The 25,470-nt window shown below is 39.3% G+C and overlaps 1 protein-coding gene across 5 annotated transcripts in view; it reads left to right on the top strand.

Moving 5' to 3' along the window:
- The window catches only part of CCND2 (cyclin D2), a 44,905-nt gene extending 25,823 nt beyond the window's left edge, over nt 1-19,082 (top strand). For 2 of the 5 annotated variants that reach the window (NM_001397876.1, NM_204213.2), the window contains exon 6: nt 14,383-19,082. In NM_001397876.1, coding sequence (NP_001384805.1) covers nt 14,383-14,538 — 156 coding nt within the window. In that variant the 3' untranslated portion in view covers nt 14,539-19,082. Of the gene's footprint in view, nt 1-5,092; nt 14,119-14,382 lie in introns of those variants that run through there. The other 3 variants (XR_006939155.1, XM_046940683.1, NM_001397878.1) reach the window with 3 other exon arrangements.
- The last annotated feature ends 6,388 nt before the right edge of the window (nt 19,083-25,470 follow it).

Here is a 25,470-nt window from a genome sequence, read left to right as displayed (position 1 = left end):
ATGAAATGGTACAAGGCATCATGTCAGTATCATTTTAGTGGTAACAGTGGTTTTTGATAAATAGCTGTCTCTGGCCATTTGGTGAAGGTTGAATCACAGTCTAAAAAGGCAGTGACAACTACCTCATGCAAATCTTGGTTTCATTACTCCTTCCATCTACTGAAGTAATAGTCGGAGAACAACTCTTGGAGAAACTTCAGGGCACTCAGCAGCCTTATGGGTAGTGAATATATGCTCTACTTGGTATATTTGAGTGGCCTTTTCTGATAATTATTGTCTGAAAAAGTTAAGAGCTATTCCAGTTCAGCTTTACACAGTTTTTGCAAGATAGCGGTCACACAGTCTAAGCTGTTTTGCTGCCAGAGTGGGAATGTTTCCTTTGCAATTTCTTGAAGAGGAATCAGGAGACTGGTAGACAAATAGTTAACAAACTTCTCACAGGAAGTGCATGAGCTCCCTGTGCATCACTTGGTGGATCATTGCAGTGGAAAAATAAACAGCTTGGCAAGTCAGGAATTTTCATAGCATCCCAGACAAGGACTCCAGTGTACACAATATCCTGTCCCCAGTGGAGGCAGGTGCTTCAGAGGAGTATACAAGTATTCCTGTGGTGTACAACTATGGGATATGAGGAGGGATAACTGAATGGGTAGGGTATAAGCCTGGCATCATGAGAGCTTGGGTTCAGTATTCTGATTTGTCACAGATCTGCCTTCGTTGAGTCTCTCTCTTTACCTCCCAGGAGAGCTGCCATCAGTTTAGCATGTCAGCTTGCTAGCCGTGTGTCTGGAAATTGCCTCTTTCTTTGTGCCTTGGATCATTCTTATAAATCACGTGTATGTCAAACATTTGACCTGGTTATTGCTTGCATTTTCCTTGAGTCTGGAAAACTGCCTGTATGTTCTCTTGTTCCCCCGATCTCCTAATGGAGGAGAAGTATATAGGACTCTGAGGAGCTTAAGAAACTATTGCAGTGCTGGATAAATAAAGGTCTTCTTTGTTGCAAAGCTCCTTGGAGCAGAATTCTAGAGGTGAAAATTTATGCAAATTAAACATGTAACTGTGTTTTAAAGATAACTGCTCTGAGCAAAAGGTTGAACTAAATGATAGCCAAAGGTCCTTTCCAACCTTTTCCTGCTACTCTTAAGAGCACTGAAACAGGGAAACGACGTTCACGTACTAAAATGCTTTCAAACTTAATCACTGATGAAAACTGGCAAAGTTAGACCTCAAGTTAAGCTAGTTAGCAGTTGCTTGTGAAATAAACTGAATGGTAGCATCCAGAAGAGCTGGCCTTGTTCATTCTGTGTGAATGTGAATGATGAAGTTTATGTCTGCATAAGGAACATACTCTGTAGCGCACAGCTTTCAGGATTGTGGTTGAATGACAGAAGTTCTTCTCCACTGCATCAGCAATAGGGAGAGGATTTTCAGGCAGACCACATGTTGGGCTTGTATGCAGGCACAAGTCTCTTATAAAAGTCTATTCCCACATTGGGCTGATGTGTTCTGAGAGTATTAGTAAGTCCAAGACATGTTTGAGGGCCTGTGGTGGAATGAAAAAAAAAATCCAAACTTTTCTTAATGTAGTGTCAAAAACAACTATCTATGAACTGCTGAAAATGTGGATTCAGGCTGTTTTGAAAACTGGGTCCATAATAAATGGCATTTAAAATATCTGCACTTAAATGAACTACATATGTTAGTGCTGGGATTTTTTTTCCAAAGGACTGAAAAGTTCCTTCATAAAGATCCTTGCAAATTGCTGTACAAAAATGGCATTTAGTACCACCACATTCAAGAATTTGTTTCCTGTTGAGCTGCAGTATAAAATCATGGAAAACTGTCCTTGAACAGACAGCATTCGAACATTGTCCCTAAAGCACATACACCATTTATTCTCCTGTTTTTAGTGTTCAGGGCCTGTGGTTTTGGAACCAAGTATCAGGACTTGTTGTATCTTATCCAGCTTTATTTGTTGCAGACCACATTTTGTATGCAAGGAAACAACAGACGAAATAGCCTCCAAAGAAAGGAAGAATGAGATAGTTTCCTAAGTTGTCTTTGCCTGAGTTGGCAGCTGCTCTGGTTCATTCAGCTTTTTGTTCCCCAGTGAGTGCTGTGCGTGTGTAGTAACAATGGGGTGATGCAGTTACACTGTAGGCTAATAGCCGAGTTCCGTCAAATCCATTCATAAATGCAGAGGAGAGTGCAGTGCTGTGAGAGCCAGCCAGCGCGCAGAGGAAGTGAGGCCCCCAAGTAATGAGCTCCACATCACAAACATAGCTGTCAGAGCTCAGGGACTGGTGATAGACTGCAGTCATCTGGTTGGAGCCTTGCCCTGACCCATGCTGCTGCAGATGTGTGACCTGCTTGAGTTGACAAGGGACGCTGATAGCGGCCAGCAGAGATCCCCTCCAGGCGTCCTCTGCCCTGGAGCAGCTTGGTGTAAGGCAGACAGATAGGTTATTTCAGAAAATCCAATATTTTGATAAGCAATCACAGTGTTTAGTACAGCAGAGTAATGTAAATTCACAGCTTTTGTCTAGCAGTTTCAGACTATTATACTTGTTGGAGAGAAATCAGCAACTTGAAATCTCAAGTCACGTTAAGCAGGGAGTATAAATTAAAGCATGGCATCTGCCCCCTGGATCACCCTGATAGTGTTTTGGCTTTACTGTCACTTTTTCCAGTTCTTCCCTGTTGCTATGAGAAATACCCCCACAAGCAACAGGAAACCAGCAAACTGACTGTTTAAGCAAACAGTGGAACTAAACCTACAAAGTATACTGCTCAAAGTTCTGAAAAGACAGAAAAATTTCCAAGAAAAATGTGCCAACTTTCAGATGCTTCATTCTAGTCATCTTAAATAATCTGTATAAAATGTTCTTTGGAACAGTAATTTTTTTTTTTTTTTTTTTACTTTGCAGATGGAAGGCAGTCAAGCTTATCTGTAATTGATTGTCACAGTAGCAAAAATAGGCACATCTAGCAGGGTAAATATTTCTGGTTTTAAACTGCATCCAGTAAATGTGAAAACAGTGGGATACAATAAATGCAGTGAATGGGCATAGTATTCCCACAGCTGCATTTCAGGGTGTTTGGAAGTATGGTGGTGTGCTGATGATCAGTGTTTTGCAAATGAAAGCCCTGGCTGGAGAAGGAATCTCTGTTCATGTCAACAGTAAAGCAGAGGAATCCAGCCCTCTTCTGTATCTAGGAGTATAGATGACACATTCTATGCTAGAATTACTGTAAATTCTAGCTCTTCAGTGCGTGTCTCACTGCTGTTTTCTCAAGTTATCCAAGCAATCATTATGCAACAGTTGAACAGTATTGTCATTTAAAGTATCTTGAGCTTCTTCTCCATGTATCCTATCAAGTCTTGCGCCTAAAAAAGTCATTTTCTGGTTTCCTTTGTACAATTAGTTTTAAGGAAGAGAGATTTAAAGCAGACATCAGGAATGTTAACAGTTATTTGTGAAGTTGTTAGTCTGTATATGGAAAGCTAACTGTGCTTTAATACAGCAAAGCCAGAAGAATTTTGCAGGGTTCTCAGCTTCGGGAATTTCAGCACGTGACAAAGCATCCAGGGTATAGATCCACGCTTCTAAATCTCGTTAGGAAATGTGGAAGCATAAAGAAATAATGGCTAGAGTGTTTTTGTTTTTTTTTTAGTCACCTATGTGCATATTTTATGTACATTAAATAACAGTCCTATTGTTGTTCATCTGCTGTTCGTTGTGAAGGACTGTGGTTTGGGTTTAGAAAATCCTTGAGAAATGACCAGCTCTATTAGAGTGTTTGCCCTCGTCCTTGTCGTCACAAGGGATTTAATGAATCTCCTTTGCCATTAGCTTAGCCTTGGTGTGACTTGGACTGCAGTAGCAATGACATGCCTGCTGAACCCTGCCAACTGCAGTTGTGTTTTCACTGGAGTAGCCCGGCTGTGCTTTTGACAGCTGGATGTCCATACTTCCCTGGTAGGGTTCTGAGATACAGCTTTGTGGTTTCTTACTAGTCAATCAGTGCTGCTTACTGAGTTTCTGCTGGTGCCAGCCTTAAACTTATACTCTGTGGTAAAGCTAAGTTCATGTTAAAGGTTATGTGTTATTTAAATTCAACAGAATTAGTGTGGAACCTTGGTAAACAGTAGTGTTGCAGTCTAGTTTATTTCTTAAATGCTGCTATAATGCGTTTTCTCTGAACACTGGTATTGCCAAATGAATACCATTTTGGATAGGCAAAAGCTGGCTGGCTGTGAGGTTCAAACGAGTTTCCGTGCCCCCAAGTGTTTTCCTAAATTTAATTATTGATAATTAAAACATTGGGAGGCTTGCCAGGGTAAAGCTGAAACTGTAATACAAAAGGGGAATCGAAAAATCATGACACACAAAGTACAGTGTCCTGAGCCACTGTGGAGAAGACCAGATCCACGTTCATCACAAGAGCTTACTTCTGCAAGGCAAGCCTTCCTGCCTGCTGGAGACAGAAAAGCTCTGATGGTTGCTGACACAGGTGGCTTGATGCCTGGCAGAACTGGGTGTTATGTGGCTTTTCATACCTATCAAGTCCTCTTGCCCCCTGCTTCCATCTTTTTTTAATCAGACTGGCCGTGGTCTTGCAAGATGGAAAAGATACTTTGCATCTGTTTATTTCAATAAAGCTAGGAAGAATACATGAACAGGTTGTAAGTTGTGATGAGATGGTTCTGGAGTTTGGAGCAGTTAGGTCTGAAAATTTAGTGACTACTAATGCAAAGCGAGAGTCTGTTGGTTGGATTGAGCTGAGTGGGATTCCTCATATCATGGCTTGCTAGTTGGAACCATTTTCATTGTGACATTACAAACATTATTTTCAAACCGGAAGCTAGGGAACAGTTTAGGTCATATATTAGTATGTTGAAAAGCTCAAGAAAATGAGTTGTATATGATATTCTGCGTGATCTTTCCTAGTATGTTTGCTTTCTTTAAAGATTTTCATGCATGGAAGTGGAAATTCTCAGTTATTGTTGAGAGGAATAACTAGATTCTGCCATTTTACTGGTGATTGCTCTTACCAATCATTTTCACTATCAACATTTCTATCACAGCTATGAAGTTGCTCATCACAGAACACAGAAAAGCGTTTATATTCCTTCAGCTGCTTTTCAGCTGTTCTAGTAAAACCATCCCGGAATGAAGAACTCTCCCAAAACATCATCAAAAGAAAAAAAGAAGAAACAATGAAATTAATTGGCTTTTCAGTTGTGCATATGCTAAAGTAAAAATAAAATTGTGGCGTGGAAAGTACCTGAACTATTTTCATCATTAAATCTACTGGACCATAAAGAAGAATGAGGAAGTTGATCCATGTGACACACTTAAAAAACAAAAGCAACCGCATGATACTCTGAAGGAGTGGCCTATTCCCTGTATTGTAAAATCTAAAGCCCTTACTTCAGTACATTTTACTGCTTTTTCAAAGAACATCTGTTGAAAATACTGCAATTCATATATCTTTTTTTATTTTATATGATGTTGAAAGTTTTAATTTTCTCTTGTCAGTACTGTCTAGAGCTTGTGAAATGAAAGTTTACTAGTAAAATATGTATATGTTCAGCAAATTCACGGATGAAACTTCTAGGAGTTAATACTACTGTCTCATGGGAAGAGCAGATTTGTTGGCCCTGATAGCTTCTACCTTTTTTATTTGTATTGTATCACTTTGTATTGACGGTTCCAGTGAGACAAACAAATGTGGTAGCCCTATCTATAAAATAAACCAGTTCCTGTAATCACATTATGGTCATTGGGCTGATTAGATAGAAAAAATTCATTATTTTTCCTATTGCACGTAATGTTACCATCCAGCTGGTATATTTCATAATTCCTAAAGTTAGTTGCAGATTGTGGCTGTGGTTCAAAAGCACTGCAAAGGTGGTTTTAGGAATTATTGTATAAGAATTCTAGCATTTTTATCATGTGTCCTATTGTCTAGGTCTGAACTTTGTCTGCCAACTTCCATTTTATTAGAAAAGCCACTGACAAGTTTAGTTAGTATCTCATCTGGTACAAAATATGTTGCTTGTATGGTATCCACACCATTCTATGTTTTGCCATGTTTCGTCTATTGTCTTGCGTATAGCATGGTCAGTAAAAAGCTGTCATGCAATCTGAATACCTTGGCAGAACTAGCAGTATTGGCCTCTGTGTGATCCTCACAAAATCAGCTTAGTACGTTGATGGAGTGGTTACACAGAGGTAGGATTAATGATTGTGCAACCTCAGGTGGACAGCTTGATTGTATCACAGTCATCAGAGCTGAAGAGTCTAGACTAAATCTACTGGTGAGTTCCAGCTCATTTTGCTGTGTGACTGAAGTTCACTTGAGAATCGGACATTGGAGTTTTTATTGTTGTTTTTTTTTTTCTTTGTAGATTTTGATTGTAGGACTTGAAAACTTGTAAAACGAAGTGTCACCATTTTTATTTAAAGCTGGCCAGCCAATTTCAGCTCCTGAATGGATGCTTTACAGGCAAAACTACAAAGAATGTTTAACTCATGTTAAAAACTGAGTTTTAGTATGCAAATAGCAACTGTTGTTTGTTGGGTTTTTTTTGAAACTTTTTCACCCTGAATGCACCATGGTTGTAATTTTGCCATAGTTCTTTTTGTTTTAAGGACTTAAGTAATGCACTGTTTTCACATTCAAAATGTAGGTGTAAATCAGAGCTAACATATGACAGTAAATGTATCAGTGGCTTTGTGGATATCTGTATGAGGTAAAATCCGTGCAAACTGTGGCAATCCCAGTCTGGACAACTTTATTGCTTTTATGTACAGGATGATCCATTTCTGTATAAAAGTACTAAGAGACTTCATAGAATCACAGAATCATGAAGGTTGGAAAAGACCCACAGGATCACCCAGTCCAACAATTCACCCATCACCAATGGTTCTCATTAAACTATGTCCCTCAACACAACGTCCAAACATTCCTTGAACACCTCCAGGGTCAGTGACTCCACTACCTCTCTGGGCAGCCCATTCCAGTGCCTGACCACCCTTTCAGAGAAGTAGTATTTCCTAATGTTCAGCCTCTTCATAAATTAAATAAAGTGCTAAATAAGGACTTTTTACAAGGTTTTATAATTTTGGTGTAAATGATAACGTGTAAGAATATTTAGAAACAGAGAATTGGCTCCAAGTGCTCATGCCTTTTGTTCCATATGTCACCATCCTTTCTTCTCTAAGCCTGGCTGTAAGGAACTTGCCTCATTAAGTTCAGCAGTCTGTAGCTGCTTGTAAAAAAAAAAAATAAAATAAAATAAAATTCAGAAGGACATGTTATTTTGAAATTATACATCGCTGCTTTAGAAGAGATTCTTATACAAAAAGAACATTAGGAGTATAGTCTCTTGTAGGAATCTACAAATGGGTGGCTCTGCTGTTTCTTCTTTTTATGGATCTGATCCTGCTCAGTTTGGCCATTGACTTAAATGCAGACAGGTTTGAGATCTGCTCCAGGGAGACTTGCTGTAGCGGAGCTGGCAGCCTGTAGGCTGTGACTCTCTGACTCACCGTGGGGCTCCCTCAGCACCAACTAGGATTGAGTTCATTTCTAGGATTGAGTGCCATTTCTATCACTGAATCTCTGCTTTCAGAGAAAGATAACTCCTAAGCCAGGGTGACCCTGCTATCAAGTGGAGCTGCATGAAATGACATCTGACTTGTCACAGTCAAAGGTACCTTTGGCAAGCATGTTGAGCAAAGAAACAGTACAGGTAGGGTTGCTTCACTGAGCAGAGCAGCTCTCAAAACTTTGATTAGGTCTCAGACATTTTCTTAGAATCTGTTCAGGAAATGTCAGCTCCTGTTGCTATAAGCAAGAAGCATTTTTGAGCAAGTAACTGTTTCAGCCACACAGTCTATTTGTCAGTGTAGCTTCTTCAGCTCCATACTCTTGAAAAATGATTTGCAGTGTCACAAACAGGTAAACGCTTACAATGGACTTGAAACCCACGCAAGTAGCAGGGGATTTTCTTTATCTGAGTTTCCAATAGCTTTTGGCAGTAAAGTACTTTGAAAAAAGGCCAAGGAATATGTTCAGTTCCCATCATTAAAAAAATGATTACAAAGCTAGGAAGTCACTAAGCTCCCAATAGGCAAGAGCAAGACCCAGCTATGAAAAGCATTTACCTGATTCAATAAAAGTACATGCTATTACCTTAAAAAAGCTTGATAGGCATCCTTCTCTTTTTGCTTTCTTGTAGCTGCTGGCAAATCTTTTTCCTTACCTTCAGTTAGTTAAAGTGAGAGGAAGTGAGACATGCTAAAATCTTGCTTGTCTGTCTTGTAGCTCATCACGAAATTCACCGTGCTAGCATTTTGTTGCATCTTCAAAGACATTCATCTTGTCCTCACCCTTCTGAGACTTCCTGCTTGCTCTGAGGAAACTTCCCTTAAAGCTTCCCTTCTCTCCAAGGGTAGTCCAGAAGACTGTGGTTCTCTGCCTTCTCTGAGAGCCACACACAGATGTGAGCACGAGCAGAAACAGGCAGCCCAATCCTCTGTCCATTAGGCAAGCTCTGGAATGTTGGATGTTAGGCATCCCTTCCTCAATCAAATCCCATTTTTATCTAATTATGCAAATTCATAAAGTGTGTGTTTGGTAACTGTTTTTTTTTAACCTCATGCTGACATGGTTGCCATGTGAGGAGTTTTGCAACATGGAATGCTGGTGAGGAGCAGAGGCAACGTGCAGCGGAAACTCATGTGGGCATGCAGCCCAGGGCTGGCGCTGGGACAGGCTGGTATCCTGGCTCCAGAGCAAGGGAGGCAGTGATCAGGCAACTGCCAGTGTAGTGAAGGGCAGACACACTGAGATCAGCATTTTTGAACATTACTGGGTACTGCTTTTTTAATGAGTTATCCTTTTCTTAACATACTGAGAATCCCCACATCTCTGAATTAATTTGGCGTTTTGGGTACTCTATGGTTCTCAGCTCCACAGTTATCCACTGGGTGACAGTGGCACTGGCTGTGGCAATGCAGTTATTGTGCTTGTGCAATATCTCTAATCTTCCAAGAGCATCATATCTGAGCACTGGGATGAGGTAAGGGTGTGACATAAATCAGGGCATGACCCAGAGACAAATACAAAGAGGGTGATCTCTGGAACACAGCTGATGCAGGAGTCCTTCCAGATCTTAGATGAGGACTGGCACAAGTAAGAGCAACTGCTGTGCTCTGTGAGATGAGCCTACAGCCACATGTGAATTCAGTGTTCATTGCTCACCAGATGATCTTAAACAAAATTCTCTTTGTCCCAACTTCCCAGCTTTGGCGTCACAATACATTTGTATTCTGATTCTTTGTCAGTGATGTGGTAGAGTTTTACAATAATCTGGATTCCAGAGGGTGGAAATACAGGTGCTTGTAGGGAATTCATTCCATCCCTGTGGTTTAGCTGCAAATCACTCTCTTGAGAGTAGAAGAGTCACAACTTTTGCCTTCCTCCAAAGCACAGTTCTTTTCAGTCTTAAGGTCTCTAAATGAAGTTCACCAAACTTGCTAATACCTGTATTAGAGCAGCAAGATTTTTGAGACTGTGTTGCCAGACTCCTGCTGTCCAGGGTCTGGGCTCCCATCCACTTGGGGAAGTTTCATTTTTCTGCAGTTAGGCTTTGGTAGGCTGAGGAGGCAAAAACTGTTGTTGGTCTGCTCACAAGAATCTGTTTCATAGATTTCATACTGCAAGAGGTGAGCACCAAGCCTTCCATAAGCTATTCTAAGTGTAGGGAAGTGGTAGAGCTAAAAACCCACCATGATTGAAAATTTTGGTTATAAGCTGGCTAATTTTAGTAAAATTACCTGCTTTCCTTATCCTTCATCTTAGAAACAACAACTCTTCTATTGTGGTTTCTTCCTTTCAATAAAAATGTCAGCCTGAGGCAGAGAATGAACCATGGAAAAGTTTAGCTCCAGTGACTGAAACTTAGGGAACTTGCTAGTAGGAGTATTGCTTATTGTGGAGCTTTATTGGGGTAGATACAGTATGCCTGCAAAACAGTGAACTTGACAACTAGTCAGATTTTTCATAAGCAGTCCCACAGTTGCCTGCCTTCAAGACAAATGTGAGCACAGGGAAGGTTTGGTCTGTCCATGCATGTAGTGTGGTAGCAGAGATTTTTAGAATCATCATGCTCTGTTTCACCATGATGTTACTATGATTATTTTTCCTGGGGGAACAAACTTGTAGATTCTGATTACATGCAGGTATCCCAGATGGTCAGATTCAAAACATCTGTTTCTAGTTGAACATCGTTGGCTTTAGCTGGTGTGATCCACATCACTGAATATTTTTGTCTTCAGTACAACCAGCATCCCATGAACCCATTTTTCCTGGGTTAATTGGAAAAGCCATTTTTCACATTCTCTCTTTAATAGATGAATCTTCAAATAGGGGTTGTTATAGGACAGTTTCATGAAAAAGAGAGGACGTGATTTTACAGCTAGCAGTTGTTGACTGCTAACTAGTTGCCAAGAAAAAATGGATGTTTGTAACACACCAAAGTTAATTGCATGCATCATGAATGTAAATGCCATCGGTGGAACAGATACTTTGCATTTGGAATATTTTTGCAAGTCTGACCAGGATGACAAATTGCATACATTAATATTTCAAACTCACCTGAATAACTTGATATTGTATGGAGAAAGTGGATGTTGCTGATCAGTCTTGCTCTCCAGAGTTGCATTTGCATTCTGTATTCTGTTTCTGGGCTGACATAGTGCCTGTGTGATCTGCCTGTGTGAGGTCAGTGCCCAAAACTGCAAGGGTTCTGGATAGAGTACTCTTGTTTAATTCATACTAGCCAAAACTGTGCTGCCTGAAGTCCCTGGGAGAAACCCAGTCCTTAATGAGCTCTGACACACACTAATGCTTCAGTGAGTTCATAGTATTGATATCTTTTCATGTATTTTAGAAGGACACTGCATGGCTGCCTTATAGTTGCACCACCTACCCCTTTACACAGTGCAGTATTGACAGTGTCTCAGTCCCAGCACACGACATACTAGCGGCATTGTGCTCACATAGTCGTGGCTTGAGTTTTATTTTTCAGTTTTTTCTTCAACTAAGAGTTTATGTACCTTTTCTCACATTCCTCTTTTTTTTCAGTAACCACATTATTTCACCATCCAACATACTATCAAGAATGTGGAACGTGTGGTGACACTTTAACAGTCTTGTTCTTTGTCACTGTCTAGTTTTAAGTGTAATGAGTCCTTCTTATTTATTTGTTTATTCACATCGCATGCTGGTTGCAGGAGTTGTAATATACAGGGCTTCCAGATTTGTGTTGCTGTACTGTATGCTACCCTTTTGCTATGTTGTATAATTTGTAATATAGTGGTCTCAAAGGTTTGGTTATGCATTTTTGGCTTATAACTTCTTTTTGTAGCTGTCTTTTCTTCAGTGTTCTCTTTAAAACAATTATCAGTGACTATTCCTGGTGCTGTTAAAATAGCCCAATTCTGCAGGTAAAGGTGTGGGGAGGGTGCCCTATACCTGTTGAAATCTCTTGTCTTCTCTGGAATGTGCTCAGAGAATGGTGCTGCTGGCCTATTTGGGGCTGTATAATTAGTTCCCATGTTGCGGACAATATTTTATTTCCCTCCACAGTGCCCAGCTACGAAACAGTGTGATTTGTTCTGGGATTAAAGTTTGAGTGCGTTGTTCAGAATATGGGATTCTTGTTTGGATACTTAACTCGGAGATGGTTCATTCTTGTTTCTTCAACAAAGACTTTTTAAAGGAAAAAGCAAGAATGGCATGAATTGATGGCCTGTGCCACACCATGTCGCGGTGTGCATTTTGGAAGCTGTACTGTTCAAATTTTGATGTTTCTTTTGTTCTGAACCTTTCCTTCTTGCTTGAATTTTCACAGGTAAATGCACCTTTCTTCTGCCTTTGTCTTGAGGTGCCAAATGCATGACCCATGCAGTGACAAGGCACTGCACATTTTTGGAAACCTCAAAACCCTTCACTTTTACGTGGTGAATTGAGTTGGTGTAAAACTCGTGTGCCTCTGTCTGTGTTGCGTTGTTATAGTACATTTGGTAATGTCAAGAGAAAAACACAGTATTTTTTTTAGTGAAAAACAGCTCAAATCACTTAACTTTGCATAGGAAAGTGCAAATATACCCTGCTTTTCATTTTTTACAAGAGCACTGAGGAGCACTTTGAGTTCTTGCTCAAGACAACACAAATGAGCAAGGACAGGTAAAATATTAAGATGTGGAAATTCTAATAAATGTAGAGTTAGTAATGTACAGCCTAGATGTGTCCAGTCTGTGGGCCTGGGCAGCTAGTAATGCAGCTCCATGCAGCAAGATCATAAACTTTTAACATTATTAAGTTATTTTAGAGATATTTTTCATGAGTCAGTTGCACATAGCTTTAGCGCAGGCTACATAGGAGACAACGATGCTGTGGAGGTGAGGGTGCAGTGCTGTGCCAACTCTGCCTCTTGCACCCACCACAGTGTATTCAGTTGAATCGAAACCTGTCTATATTACACATTACGTGTGCTTGTTCTAGTTGACAAGTAAAATGCTGTGATTACCAGTAACTGTACTTCAGCTTACCTACATGTGCATGCATGCATGTGAAGACATGGATTTTTTGTTATTAGACAGACACATTAAGTTTTATTACTTAATTATTAAACTTGGCTTTGTGTTATTTTGTAAAATAACAAGGTAACACATTAATTGCAGAAGAAATATCCAGAATACTTGTGTATGTCCTGGCTTTAGCTGAGGCAGTGTTAAGAGAACATCAATGTTTTCGTTGTTCTTGAGTGACTGGAGCACACCCAGGGCTGGGCTGCTTGGTGGAAGAGCTGCCACCATTATGGCATGGCATGGCAGGGGATGGAGTGAAGTCAAGATGGCTGGCTTGAATTAGGAAAGCGTTTAGTGCATACCACATGAGACCATGCAGAAAGCTGTAAAGCTGTGGGGAGTTGGCTGAGGGCAACTGCTGCATGGAAATTGCTTGGGTGTTGGTCAGGGGCTGGTGAGACACTGTGTTAATATCGGGCTGTTGGTCAGCAAACAGTTGTATTCTTAGGTGGGTGCTGGTCATCAAATGGAAAGTAATTGAATTGTGGATATATAGAGAGACAGATATAATTGTTTTTATTTCTGTTTTCTGTTTTATAAAATAGTTTGCATCTCAACCCACAAATTCTATTTTGTTTTCACTTCTTTCCTTCATCCCCCTTGAGGGAGGAATGAATAAACATCTCTGTGGTGCTTAGTTGACTGCTGAGTTAAACCACAACAGCGTGGTGCTGACAAATGTTGTAATTTTCAATGTCTTAAGCTCACAATAAGTATGAGTTATTTTGTGATATATTTTTAATCAGTTTTGTGATAGGTATTTGATCTGTGTTTCTGATACTCTGACCACATGAGGGCAGTTTGAGAATAGGTTTCAAGATTTCTGAAAAATGTCATCAATATTTTGTTATGTTTGCAACACCATTTTCAATTGACTTAAAAACATTACCTGAAAATTTTTAGATGGAATGTATAGAATTGCAGTCAGGCATTCAGCTCAAGGAAAAACTTGACCATGTCTCTTTACCAGATTTTTATAAGCCCTAGGGAGTTTGTGGATGCCCCATCCCTGGAGGCATTCAAGGCAAGGCTGGATGTCGCTCTGGGCAGCCTGGTCTAGTGGTTGGCAACCCTGCCCACAGCAGGGGTGTTGATCTTTGAGGTCCTTTTCAACACAGGCCGTTTTATGATTCTGTGATTCTATGATTCTATCTTACTAAAGAAAAATATCCCCTACTTCACAATCATACATTATTCTTATTGTCAGTTTTTAGCAGTACGTACATTTATGAACAACCGTTCTGAAAGATGAAGAACAGGAAGAGTAAAATTTCATCAAAAATGTCTGATGACCACCTTGAGAACTCAGTAAGAGCTACAACTGCTTCTCTTGAACCATACAATGATGCATTAGTTTCACAAAAACAAGGTCAAATATCCCACTAGCTTTATGTTATTGTTGCTCTCTTCTGTATGTTTTAATAAAAAAATATGAAAAAATACAATACATTTTGTTACTTCTATGTAAATATGTTATGTATTTTATATACAGCCCAAGGTAATTCCTCTGCACTCAGTGTGGTCTGTGTGAGCGAAAAGGTTGGACACCCATGATTTAATCCAGGGGAGTTTGTAAACAGTGCTAATCTCTGAGAATTTAAGGTTGTTGTCTGTCACAGCAGATACGCGTTTCCTGCTCTTCAAACTTCACAAGTTCAGTATGGAAAAAAATATATCTAATGAACAGATCAATTTGCTTTTTATCTCCTAGGACTGCCTTAAAGCTTGTCAAGAACAGATTGAGTCGGTGCTAGTAAGCAACCTTAGGCAAGTCCGGCAGCAGCAACAACAAAGCAATCCTTCTAAGACCATTGAGGAACTGGACCAGGCCAGCACTCCCACAGATGTGAGAGATATCAACCTGTGAGGACATCAGCACAGAAAGTCAGGCTTGTTCTCCCACCCCTTTTATTTTTGTTACTATTTTTAGATTTATTTTTTTCATCTACTTCCACGTAGAGCATATTTAAAGCTCTTTTAGGTGAAAAAAACTGAATAATGAAAAAAACATTTGGTGCCCATGATGTTCTACAGAAGGGAATCCCGCAGTGTATTTGGTAATTATTATTTGATTATGTATCAGTGATATTAAATGCTTATAAAAGCATACAAAGTAGCTAGATAAATATAAGCCTGCATTTGTGGGAAGAGAGTATACTTGCCTTTGTATTACAACCTACTGCATACACCCTTCTTTTAGATTTGAGAAAGGAATTGTGTGTGCGATTTCATGGCTTGACTAGATTGCAAAACAGTAGAAGAAGGGCTAGGGCAATGTGGGAAAAGGTCCCTGAAGCAACTGAACCATTTTCAATGCAGAAGAGATTTGCTGATCTGTCACCCCTGTTAATAGTCAGAAGTGTTTGTTGGATCTTTGTATGTTAGTTTTGTTTACTCTTGCTGTCTGTGGTAGCTGCTACTTAAGAAAGAAGATGCTTTATTTTGCCAGCTAGATGAGAAGGTGGTTTTTTGTTTTGTTTTGCTTTAAATTTCCGTCTCCCCTACGACTTTTTCTACTCTCCTTCAGAAATGTTCATTCTAAACACAGCAGCATCTTTGGCATAAGGGCAATCCCTTTTACCTAACTGTGGGCCAAGCCAAAGTTATAGAGTACTCATGGTAAATGGGGGAAATGCAACAATTAATTTTGATCAGTCGGCTAATCAGACCACCTCCGAACTTTGGATTGCAAGATGCAGTGGATCATCTGTGAGAAAGCATTATATTCCTTTGCAGAGATAATGTTTCACATCCATGTTAACTTTTGGCAGCTCCTCAGGTTCGTGTAAAGATAATTAAATGATGCTGTGTCCATTTTCCTCTTTAACGTATACTCACTGTGTTAAAGAAGATGAGATTTGGTGTGAGACCTGTCTACCCAGCTTCCTCCACTGCTCCGTCATGCTTTTTGAGCATTTCACTAACTTTATTGATCCATAGTGAACATTATTATAAATCATTTCATTCAAAAAGCACTTTGAAAATTGTTCCTAAGGGATTAAATGAAATGGTTTATGACAATTTTGCCAAGGAAAAAAAAAAAAAAGGAAAAAAAAAAAAAGAAAAGACACAAAAGCAAAGCATATAGCTTTTTATAGTCAATATTTTCCAGTATCTGGTGTACTTTTTTAGTTGTGGTGTTTCTGGAAATACCAACACCTGCTTCAGGTGACATTCCCGTCATGACATTCCGGATAAAAGCCTCATGATTTGTATTGTTCAGTGTCACAGAAGGATCTGAATACCACCTGTATGTTATCCATGGACAATGAAAGCAAATTTGCTGGTGCAGAGGACACAAGTGGTAAACGTTGAGGTTTAAGACTTGGATTTTAATTACAAAGGTGTATTCAGTGTACTTGAATTTATTTTTCTGCTCCATCTGTAAAGAAGAGGCATTTAGTTGGCAAAGGAGTTGGAGCAATATTTTTTTTTTTTTTTTTTTGCACAATTGTATTAACAGTTTGCAAATACACAGAATGAAGTTGTTGGTTGCAATGTTAATGGTTGCAGTTTTCAGACAAAGTCCAGAAAGAGCATGCTACTTTGAAGAATATTATATGAATGGACTCAGCTGCATTTGGCTAGATGAGGGTAGAAGATGGAGTAAAGTTTTGGTTATTTTGTTTGGGTTTTTTTTTGTGCGCTGCTAAGAAGCTATGATTTGTTTCATTCTTATTCACATTAACAGTACTTAGCTGTATTGTTTCACTGAGTGTGCTGCTATTTTATAAACGTTTTTATAATATATTATTTTACTGCTTAAATTTCAAATCCTGAAGTAGATGGTTAAGTGGAGATATGATGAATTCTTTGATTTACTGGAAATGCCCTGTACAGGTTGGGTTGTTTTGTTTTTTTCCTAATAGCGTGTTCATGATTTATTTTTATTTTTATTTCCTTTTTTTCTTTCTTTTTATTTTTTTTTTTCCTTCCTGATCACATCCTGCAAAGATGGTATACTTACCTCAGGTTTACTGGACAAGATAAAAATGGTTCCCATTTTCACAATACCTCACAACATGACAGTTACGTATTCCCTGCTGAAAGCCTCAGCAGAGCTATTGGTGCAAGTGGCTGCTTAGGACCTGTGCTTTGGTCAGTGGAACACAGTTGCACCAGCTGCGTTGGGGAAAAATTGCAGCAAGCAGGGGCATTGGCTCCCTTACGGTCCTTCATAGTGGAAAAAATGCATTGGTCCAAGGGCGTATCCAGGAGCAGCTCTTGTGCCTCCACACCCTAATCCTGGACGCATGGATGATGTGTATGGTGGCTACGCGTCTCCCTCTGGGCACTCCAGCCCCTTGAGGTGCCCAACAAGCACAGGTACTGTGCCTAGGACCCACAAGCTGTTAGGCGGGCAGCAACATGGCAGCCAGAATGGCCACTCTCAGAGTCTTGCTGTTCAGAATGGCTAGCTGTGCCACAGAGCCCATGTGAACAACCTGGCCCAGCTGCCTGATGTGCCTCAGTGTTCAGCTGTCAGCTCTCTCCCTATCCTCTCTGAGCCCTGAGCCATAGTGCTCAAAACTGCTGCTCTGTGTGCAGAAGACTCCATCTTGTAAGATGCCAACAATAACTGCTCTAAGTGAGGCGTGAGGGCCCAAGTGCTCTTCCCCCAACTGGCTTCAGGGCCGCAGCAGCTATAGGGACAGGCATAACACCTCACAGCTCACCAGAGCAAGTTTCCAGCAGCTGTGTTGCTGGAAAATGGTAACTGGATGGCTTTGTTCTGACTGGTTTTTCACAGTGAAAGCACATAAAATTCAGCAATTGCATCACTCTTAAATGAAAGAGAGCTAATTTTTGGAAGCATTGTGATTAGCAAGACTCCAAAGCCACATGCAGTGCACACATGAGGTAATATTCCCTGACAGATAGATAACTCTCTGGCAGCTTTTGCACATGGAAGTTTTTATGCTAGTGTTTAATGGAGAAGCATGCAGACTGTGGGCAGAATATTGCCTGTGCTTGGCATTAGCATGGCTGTACACAGAAAGTGTGGTTTAAGAGCATGTAAGTGTTGCACTTACATGCTCTGCTCCTCTCAGTTCTTCCAGGCAGCATGGCTGAGTATGGATGGGAGAAGTAGCTATGAGAACTGCCCTGCTCTTGAGAATTACAGGAAGTTTTCTGCCATATTGAAATGGCCATCAGGATGTTGGCTGCTAGGTCCTCTGGAAATACAGCCAAGTCAGTGGACTGAGGCGCTTGCTGTTTTGCCCTGCCAGGTTTACTTGGGTGCAGGGGATGAAGGTTGGCCCCATGTTCTGCAGTGTCCTTTTCCACCACATGGCTACCCATTGAAGCTTCTCTCTGCTGTGTCTCCGCATGCATGGGCTGTATATTCATGGTTTCAGAGATTTCACTAGGAGTAAGTGTAAGTGTTGTGGCTTCCACACCTCACTGCAGCTGCAAGGGCAAGTAGTAGGCACAAGAGCTGGTTTGGAAGCAGCAGCGCCATGCAGGCCCTTGTGCAGCAGAGACTTCTCCAACACAGAGCGGGCTTGTGCAACCACTGTGAGTGCTGGGAGCATCATCCGCTACAGTGGCATTCTTTAAAAGTATGTGACATACTTGTAAAGAACATGAAAAGTTTCACAGTAACATTCATAACAAAAATACTCCATAGTGCCCCTTTTAGAAGATGTTAAAAAAAGACTATTATTGCAAATGAGGTGTAGGATTTTTTCCCGGAATTGCAGATATCATAAAAGCTTCCTGTGGGTTAATTAAAAAAAAAAGCAAAAACCTACTGCTGATGTGCCAGATGATTGGCATAACTGAGAGCATTTGTCTCAGCTATTTATTATTGGTATTTTGATTTTCTCCCTCCAATGAATGAAGAGTAGGAGCACCTCGTAAACAATGTATTTGTATTACCTACATGCTTATAAAAAAGAAAAATAGTATATTAGATTTTTATTTCAGTGATTTATGTGGATGTCTCTTAAGTACTCAGTGAACCACATGGCCACTGCATTTTTTCCACTATGTTCATTAGTATTTTCTCATGTACCTCAGAAATCACTCTCAGTTGCACAGTTCCTGTTCTCAAACTTTTTTTCTTTTTTGCTTTAACGAGTGTGATGCAATATCAAGTCAGCTATTCTCTCACAATATGTTCTTTAAGAGATATGGATGTTTATATGGTCAGGGAATGCTAGGAAGTGTGGTAGTAGACATGATCAGTGTAAACAAAAGTATTTAGAAAGTATATGAGATTATTTTGGATGGATAAGACTCTGATACAGTATAGTCTTGATTACCTTTTAAAAGGTCTTCTCTGTTCAGTGTTGTCCTTTTTTATTAATAATCTGTTGTTTTGACTAGTTTAAAGATGGTTTTAAGAAAAGTGTTTTGGCGGAATTAGGTATGCTGTATAGACAATAAACTCACCTTGACCTAAATTTGCGTGTCTTGTTTTTATTCATTCAGTGTTCAAAAGACAATGTGATTCTACAGTTTTTTATTTAGATAGATCATGTTAGCAGGTGTGTAAAATGAGAACTTTTGAATTCCGCAGTCCCAGAAGTTTTCCTCTAGAACATCATTTATCATTAATAGGCAAATTCTGATGTGTTTCTTGTGTGAAAAGATCCAGTGAGATCTAAGGAGAACAAAGTCCTAAAAATGGTATGTTTCTAGATTAAAATATTTTTTGGAAATTAAAATGAACTGGTAGAATTAAGTCCTTGTAAGTACATATGAGTGTGCATTTTTGCAACCAATTTAAATTTTATTTACATCTCCAATTATTTGCTGTATTTAAAAGTCAACTGTAACATTTTGTAGTTTTTCTTCCTATAAACTTTGAGCAAATGATGATTGAAAGGAAGCGGTTTTATGGTGAAGCTGGTGAAGGCAATGGGAAGAAATGACCCTCTACATCCAGACTCCTTGCTTAGTCTGTGGTCAGGAGACTGGACACTAACTCTTTCCCAGTTTTCATGTCTCTTGCAAATGCACACATGACATTTGTGGCTTAAAATCCTCCTGTTCCACAACACTGTAAGAAGGCACTGCCTCTTTTCTACTGCATTTAAGGCTTTGGAGTGCACTTGGGTAGAGCAAAGAGGCACTGAAGAATGAAAATATTTTGGCATGAAAGAAAAAGTAACATCATCATAAACTGAATAATACTATAGATAAAAACAGACAAGTGAAGTGAAAGAAAATGAAGAAAAAAAAGATATATTGAACAAGGAGAACAAAAAATACTCTGAGGAAGAAAAAGTGTTCCTAAAATGGAAAAAAAAAAAAAAAAAAAAAAAGGATTAAAAAAATACGTATGAACAAATAGAAGAAAAAAAATTATTGATGGGATGGGAAATACTATCTAAATAATGATGTATGAGTCAGGAGATACAGACCTTTCTAGTAAAAATCACGCAAAATTGGAGCTGTGGATTCAGGCAAGGTCTTCTAAAACTTCCCTGGAAAGTGACTCTTTCCAGTCACTAAAGTGAGCCCTTCATTTTACCAGTTACTAGCACTAAAGATAGAGATTTTAAAGCATAGTGAGTCCTCATTTTCCTCTGCTCCCCACTTTAACATAATCAACAACCCGCAGCGTTTCATAGACATAACTAAGAGTCAAAGAACTGGAATGTGTAAGGGTAGACCTTTCAACTTCCATTTGTAATTTAAAGCTCTATAGAGATGCCCACTGATCTAATTTCAGATCTTGTAAAGTTAATTCTTTTCCCTCTGTAGTGTTCAGTAGTCTACTGAAGCTTTAGTGATGTGCTCTGCAGTTTTTGTGTTTTAAGAAGTTTTACTAAATCTAGATACAGCAGAAAAGAGATTTTCTGTTGTAGCTTAAATAAATCTGTGTTGAAAACGAGGTATTGGATATAGTGTGTAGAATTTAAAACTCAAATTGATTGGACAAAGTCCTGGTTGCTTTCTTTAGAGAAAGCTGGCTGAATGCCGAGAAGCCACACATGATAGGGTTAAGTTCCATTATATGGCCTGTGTGTATCCTTACCATCCCTTAACAGTTTCTTACATGATGATCCTGTGTGTCACATAAGGGCAGCCTGAAGACTTTAAGGAGGGCAACGGCAAAATCATGCTCTAAAACAACTGCATGCTAGACTGACTTTTGTGTTAAGAAAATTATGGAGGCAAAGGGAAGAAAGTTTTAGTATTGAGATTTCAGGGAAAAACAAACAAAAAAAAAACCCAATTCCTCAGTGTTTCCATCTCAGCAAATGAATTAGATTGTTAAATATTTTCAGAAATCTTTCTAAGGTGCCTGCAAATGTAATGTCTTCCTAAGTACAGAGTTTAGCTTCATGTTTCAAAGAAGATACCCTTCATGCTTGTTTCAGAAGTCTTTTCAAACACTTCTGTTGCAATTGCTGTATTTTTAAATTTATCGAATTATGTTACCACTCTTCATTCTACACTGCTCTAAAGAAACAAAAAGCTCTACAAATTGAATGCAACCAGTACAAGCAAAATTAAATTCTGTCCCTGCTGAAGACTATGGTTGCTCCACTGTTGAATTTTAATAGGTTTATAATTTTCTCACTAGCTTCAGTTCATTTGTGCCTTGTACCGTAAATTACCAGTCACATCAATTAATGCAAAGCTGGTGTAAAGGCAGTTAGAATCTCTGCTAAGCCTCATGAAGTCATTTTTTTCAGTAGAAAACATTAGGATCTAGGTTCTGAGAGTTGTGAAGTACATCTTTTGTCAATGACAATCTAGATACTAAGATGCACAGAGAAGAAACAGGTTAGGAAAGAGTATAGCCTTGCTTATGCATCTGACTATTGCTGATAGTTTGCATGTTTACAGTCACTTGCAGCCATAAATATAGAGTAGTTTTTAGAGAAATTATACTAAAGCCTTCTCTGCACTACTCTGCACATCACAGCCAGACCACTAGCACTAAGGGAAACAGATTAGGCTCTCATACTTTGCCTTCCACAGCACATTTCTTCCAGTTAGGGGAAAGTTTCTTTTAAAAAGATTTTGGTGGTCCCTTTACATTTTTTGGAGAAAGTTGGCTGTACCATGTTTATTCTGCACCTCCTTGAAATACTAAAAAAAATTAAAAAAAAAAACCCTCACACAAAATTTTAATGTTTCTTAATATCATATCTTTTAAAATGTTTTCAGAGAGAATTTACATTTCATCTGTGTGCAACTGCAAGGACAGAAGTACACAACATTTTTACAGAGTGAATGGCAAATGATCTTACTGTCACTAGTGGCCAGGGGGAAATAGTGAAAATTGGTGAGGTCTTACTATAGGCATGTGCCAGGAAGAATGTCAGATTACAGCTCAGTATGGGCTTCAGGTGCACTGTGGCTACTGCCTGTCCAGAGCTGAGTGTCTAAGGAAGGGTAACTCTTGGTAGCAGATATATTAAGCCGAGATCTATTAAGATGTTAAAATAAGTAAAAGCTGAGAAACTTCTCACTAAGAGCTGCGTATGTAATATGCAGGGCAAAGAGGAGCTGCTCTGTGTTCTGCTGCAACCTACTACAGAATCAAGCTGATGCACAGTACAGTAAATAAAAAGAAAAAAAAAAGGGGAAATGTCTCCCTAAATGTCTGTCCTGTGGAAATGATGTGTTGATAGCTCTGTATTACTAATAATTTTTCCCTAATAATAAACTGGGATGTAATGTTAGCTTTCTTTAAAATGCAGTAACATGCAGAAACTACTGAAGAATTAGGACAGACCAGTGAAGGAGAAAGGTCATCCGACTGGCCATGTTTGGGACTAGAGTTGCTCAGAGTATTTGGTAATGCTTCTTAGAGCAAGATCTCTGGCTGGAAACAGAGAGTCCCTGAAGAGCAAAACACTGACCTTTCTGATTATTAGGTTTTTCAGCACCTGAGCAGAATTGAGAATGGAACAAAACTTGCTGGAGGATAAGCAATGAATGCAGTACTTGTTATTCAGCACACCCAAACAGAAGTATTTTCCCTCTGTTTTTCCAGCTTCCTCATGGTCAACCTCTCTGCCTCACTAAAAAGATTTTTATTTCAGTTTCTTTGGATTTGCTTCTTAGATGTGGTATTCATCTTACTGGAGTGCCCTGACAGTACTATTTGTTTTCCCAAGTTTAGTTATTAAGACTTGGCCTTACAAAACAGAAATTTGCAACAGAAATCTGTAAAATTTGGATGTGATTATCCTTGATAGCTGGCAGCACTGGAGCAAGAAATTAAATATATAATGTAACATGCAGAACTCAAACGGGAACCTAACTCGAACTGTGAAAGCTGAGGGTGCAAATTTCATGAGGGCCACTAGATGACAGTAACGTAACTGACAGCTGCAACTACTCTTGGAGCTCCTGGAGGAAATGCTGGGGGTTTAACAACCTTCTGAAAAGCAAAGTGTTTACCTGAAACCTCTCTGTTACCCTAAAGCTCATCTGAACACTTTCATCAGCCAGAAAGCATGCAACCACGGCCTGAGCTTCCACAGTTCAAGGTCTATGCAAATTGGCTTGTAGTGCTGTTGAAGAAGTGCTGAAGGTTTTCTGTTTAGCAGGACAGTCGCACAGGCCTGCAGCTGGTATATCACAATTAAAGCCATCTAAAAATAATCAAACACATTCCTAAAAGCAACTAACATAAGAGGGCTGCTCCAAAAGTAATGCCTCGTATTTTATTATGTTGGCCCAGTTCATCAGAAGCAGATGATGGTGAGATAGCAGTGGAGACTGAACCTTCTCACCAATATTCCATTAAATTTTGTTGCCATGCAATGGATGGCAGCAGAGGAGCAATCTGGCATTATGATGTCTGACATGGGATTGTGTATGAAGCACAGTGTGTAACTGAATTCCTCCATGCAGAAAGAAAAGCATCCATTGACATTCATTGATGCTTACTGAATGTTTACAGAGACCAAGCAGTGGGTGTTAGCACAGTGAGGTGGTGGGTGGTGCATTTCTGTAGCGGTAACAGCAGCAGTTGGTCACCTCTTCTAGTCCAGATTTTTATGAGTGCAGCATGCAGGCTCTTGTTCATTGCTGGTCAAAATGTATAACTAATGGCGGTGGCTATGTTGAAAAGTAGTGTTTTGTAAAAGAGAATTGGCTCTATTAAGTAGTGTTATTGTACTCTTTGTATCTGTTGGCATTTACATGGAAATAAATGGGAGGCAATCTCTGTAGCACTGTGAAGGTGTTACACAACCATGTGCTCAAACTTGTCCAATTTGAGAACTGGCTAGAGCACAGTCTCTGTGCTAGGAATTGACCAAGTCATGAACTTCTTCATACCAGCAAGTCCATGAGAAGACTATTAGGAAGGAAGAGGATAAATTCAGTGTAGGTTTCTGCATGGCTGGTGTCCTTGTATGAGCAGGATGCAAGTTCAGATCCCAAAATGAGGAGGGAATACAGAGAATACAGCCTAGCTGATGACTTCTGTTTTGTATTTATAGTAGTAAGCTGTTATGCCAGAGGGATAACTTTCCCTGGATTGCCAATATTGTCTAATGTTAGTGTTATGCAATCCACATGATAATGACTTCAGTATATAATCAACATTGTTGAAATTTATTTATTTTTAATGTTACCCATTTAAAAAAAATAATTTACAGCTCCTCAAAAGATTTTTCTTCCTAAGATGATTTCCTCAAAATACTATTCTTCATTTGATAAGCTTCTTTGCTTGTTTTAGCAGTTATCATAAACATTTTGTTCCACTGGGTCAATTTAGAACACAGGCCCATAATCATAAACCGACATGATGTGCTACAGCAGATCTGAGAAACAAATGAAGAGGAAAAAATAAAAAATAAGAACGGTAAAACACTCAGGAAATAAAAAATATACATGCTGTGAAGATGAAGAAGATGTCAACAAAGAGATGGAAAAGGAAATATGAATTGTTTTTAATGGTGATACAATAGAAATAGGTCAGAGCTGAGTCATTTGGCATCGGATCATTCAGAGACTAGATGTGTCACTAATTTCACCCTTTGAAAATGTCAGTTCTGAGGCACAGGTTATGCCACAGTACGAGGGGAAGATAAAAGGGAAGTGAAACAGACCTGCTGCTGTATTATTTATCATGTGGTTTAAGCTGCTAGAAAATGAAAATTATATTTTAGTCTTCAATTATATATATGTAATTATATGTATATATTCAATTCTATACTTTTTGTGTGTGTGTATGTTAAAAAAACAAATCAGTTTCAAAGTTAGGTCAGATCTCTGGCAACCAAGAATCATTTTTCACAACTCATTTATTCTATTATGTTGTGAAATCCTAATGCAAAGACACTCAGCTGTCTGACCAACTAATATTATGGTTAGTTAGACTGTCTGTAAACCATATAACTTGACATTTTTGAAGGGAAAATAATTATCTTTGGTTACCTCTTTTGTTACTTTGTCATTTTACCAGCAGGTAGGTCATAGAATCATAGAATTGCTCAGGTTAAGGTCTTTTCCTTAAAGATCATTGAGTCCAACCACAACCTAACCAGACAACCCTAACAACCCTCCGCTAGATCATGTCCCTCAGCACCACATCCAAACGGTTTTTAAACACATCCAGGGATGGTGACTCAAACCACTTCCCTGGGGAGCCTATTCCAGTGCTTAACAACCCTTTCAGTAAAGGTTTTCCTGATATCCGACCTAAACTTACCCCGGTGCAACCTAAGGCCATTACCTTTCCTTTCCATTCCAACTTAAGGTCATTGTTCAGTGTTAAAGAATACATCTTCCCTATAGTATCCTTGCAGGTTGCCAAGATGTATGTGTGTTTTTTCACAAACGTGTTTTTCAAAACCAGGAGGTTGGAAAGGAA

The sequence above is a fragment of the Gallus gallus genome, chromosome 1 (assembly GCF_016699485.2).
Source record: "Gallus gallus isolate bGalGal1 chromosome 1, bGalGal1.mat.broiler.GRCg7b, whole genome shotgun sequence".
In the NCBI taxonomy this organism is placed as follows: Eukaryota; Metazoa; Chordata; class Aves; order Galliformes; family Phasianidae; genus Gallus; species Gallus gallus.
This window is presented reverse-complemented; position numbering and strand designations above follow the sequence as displayed.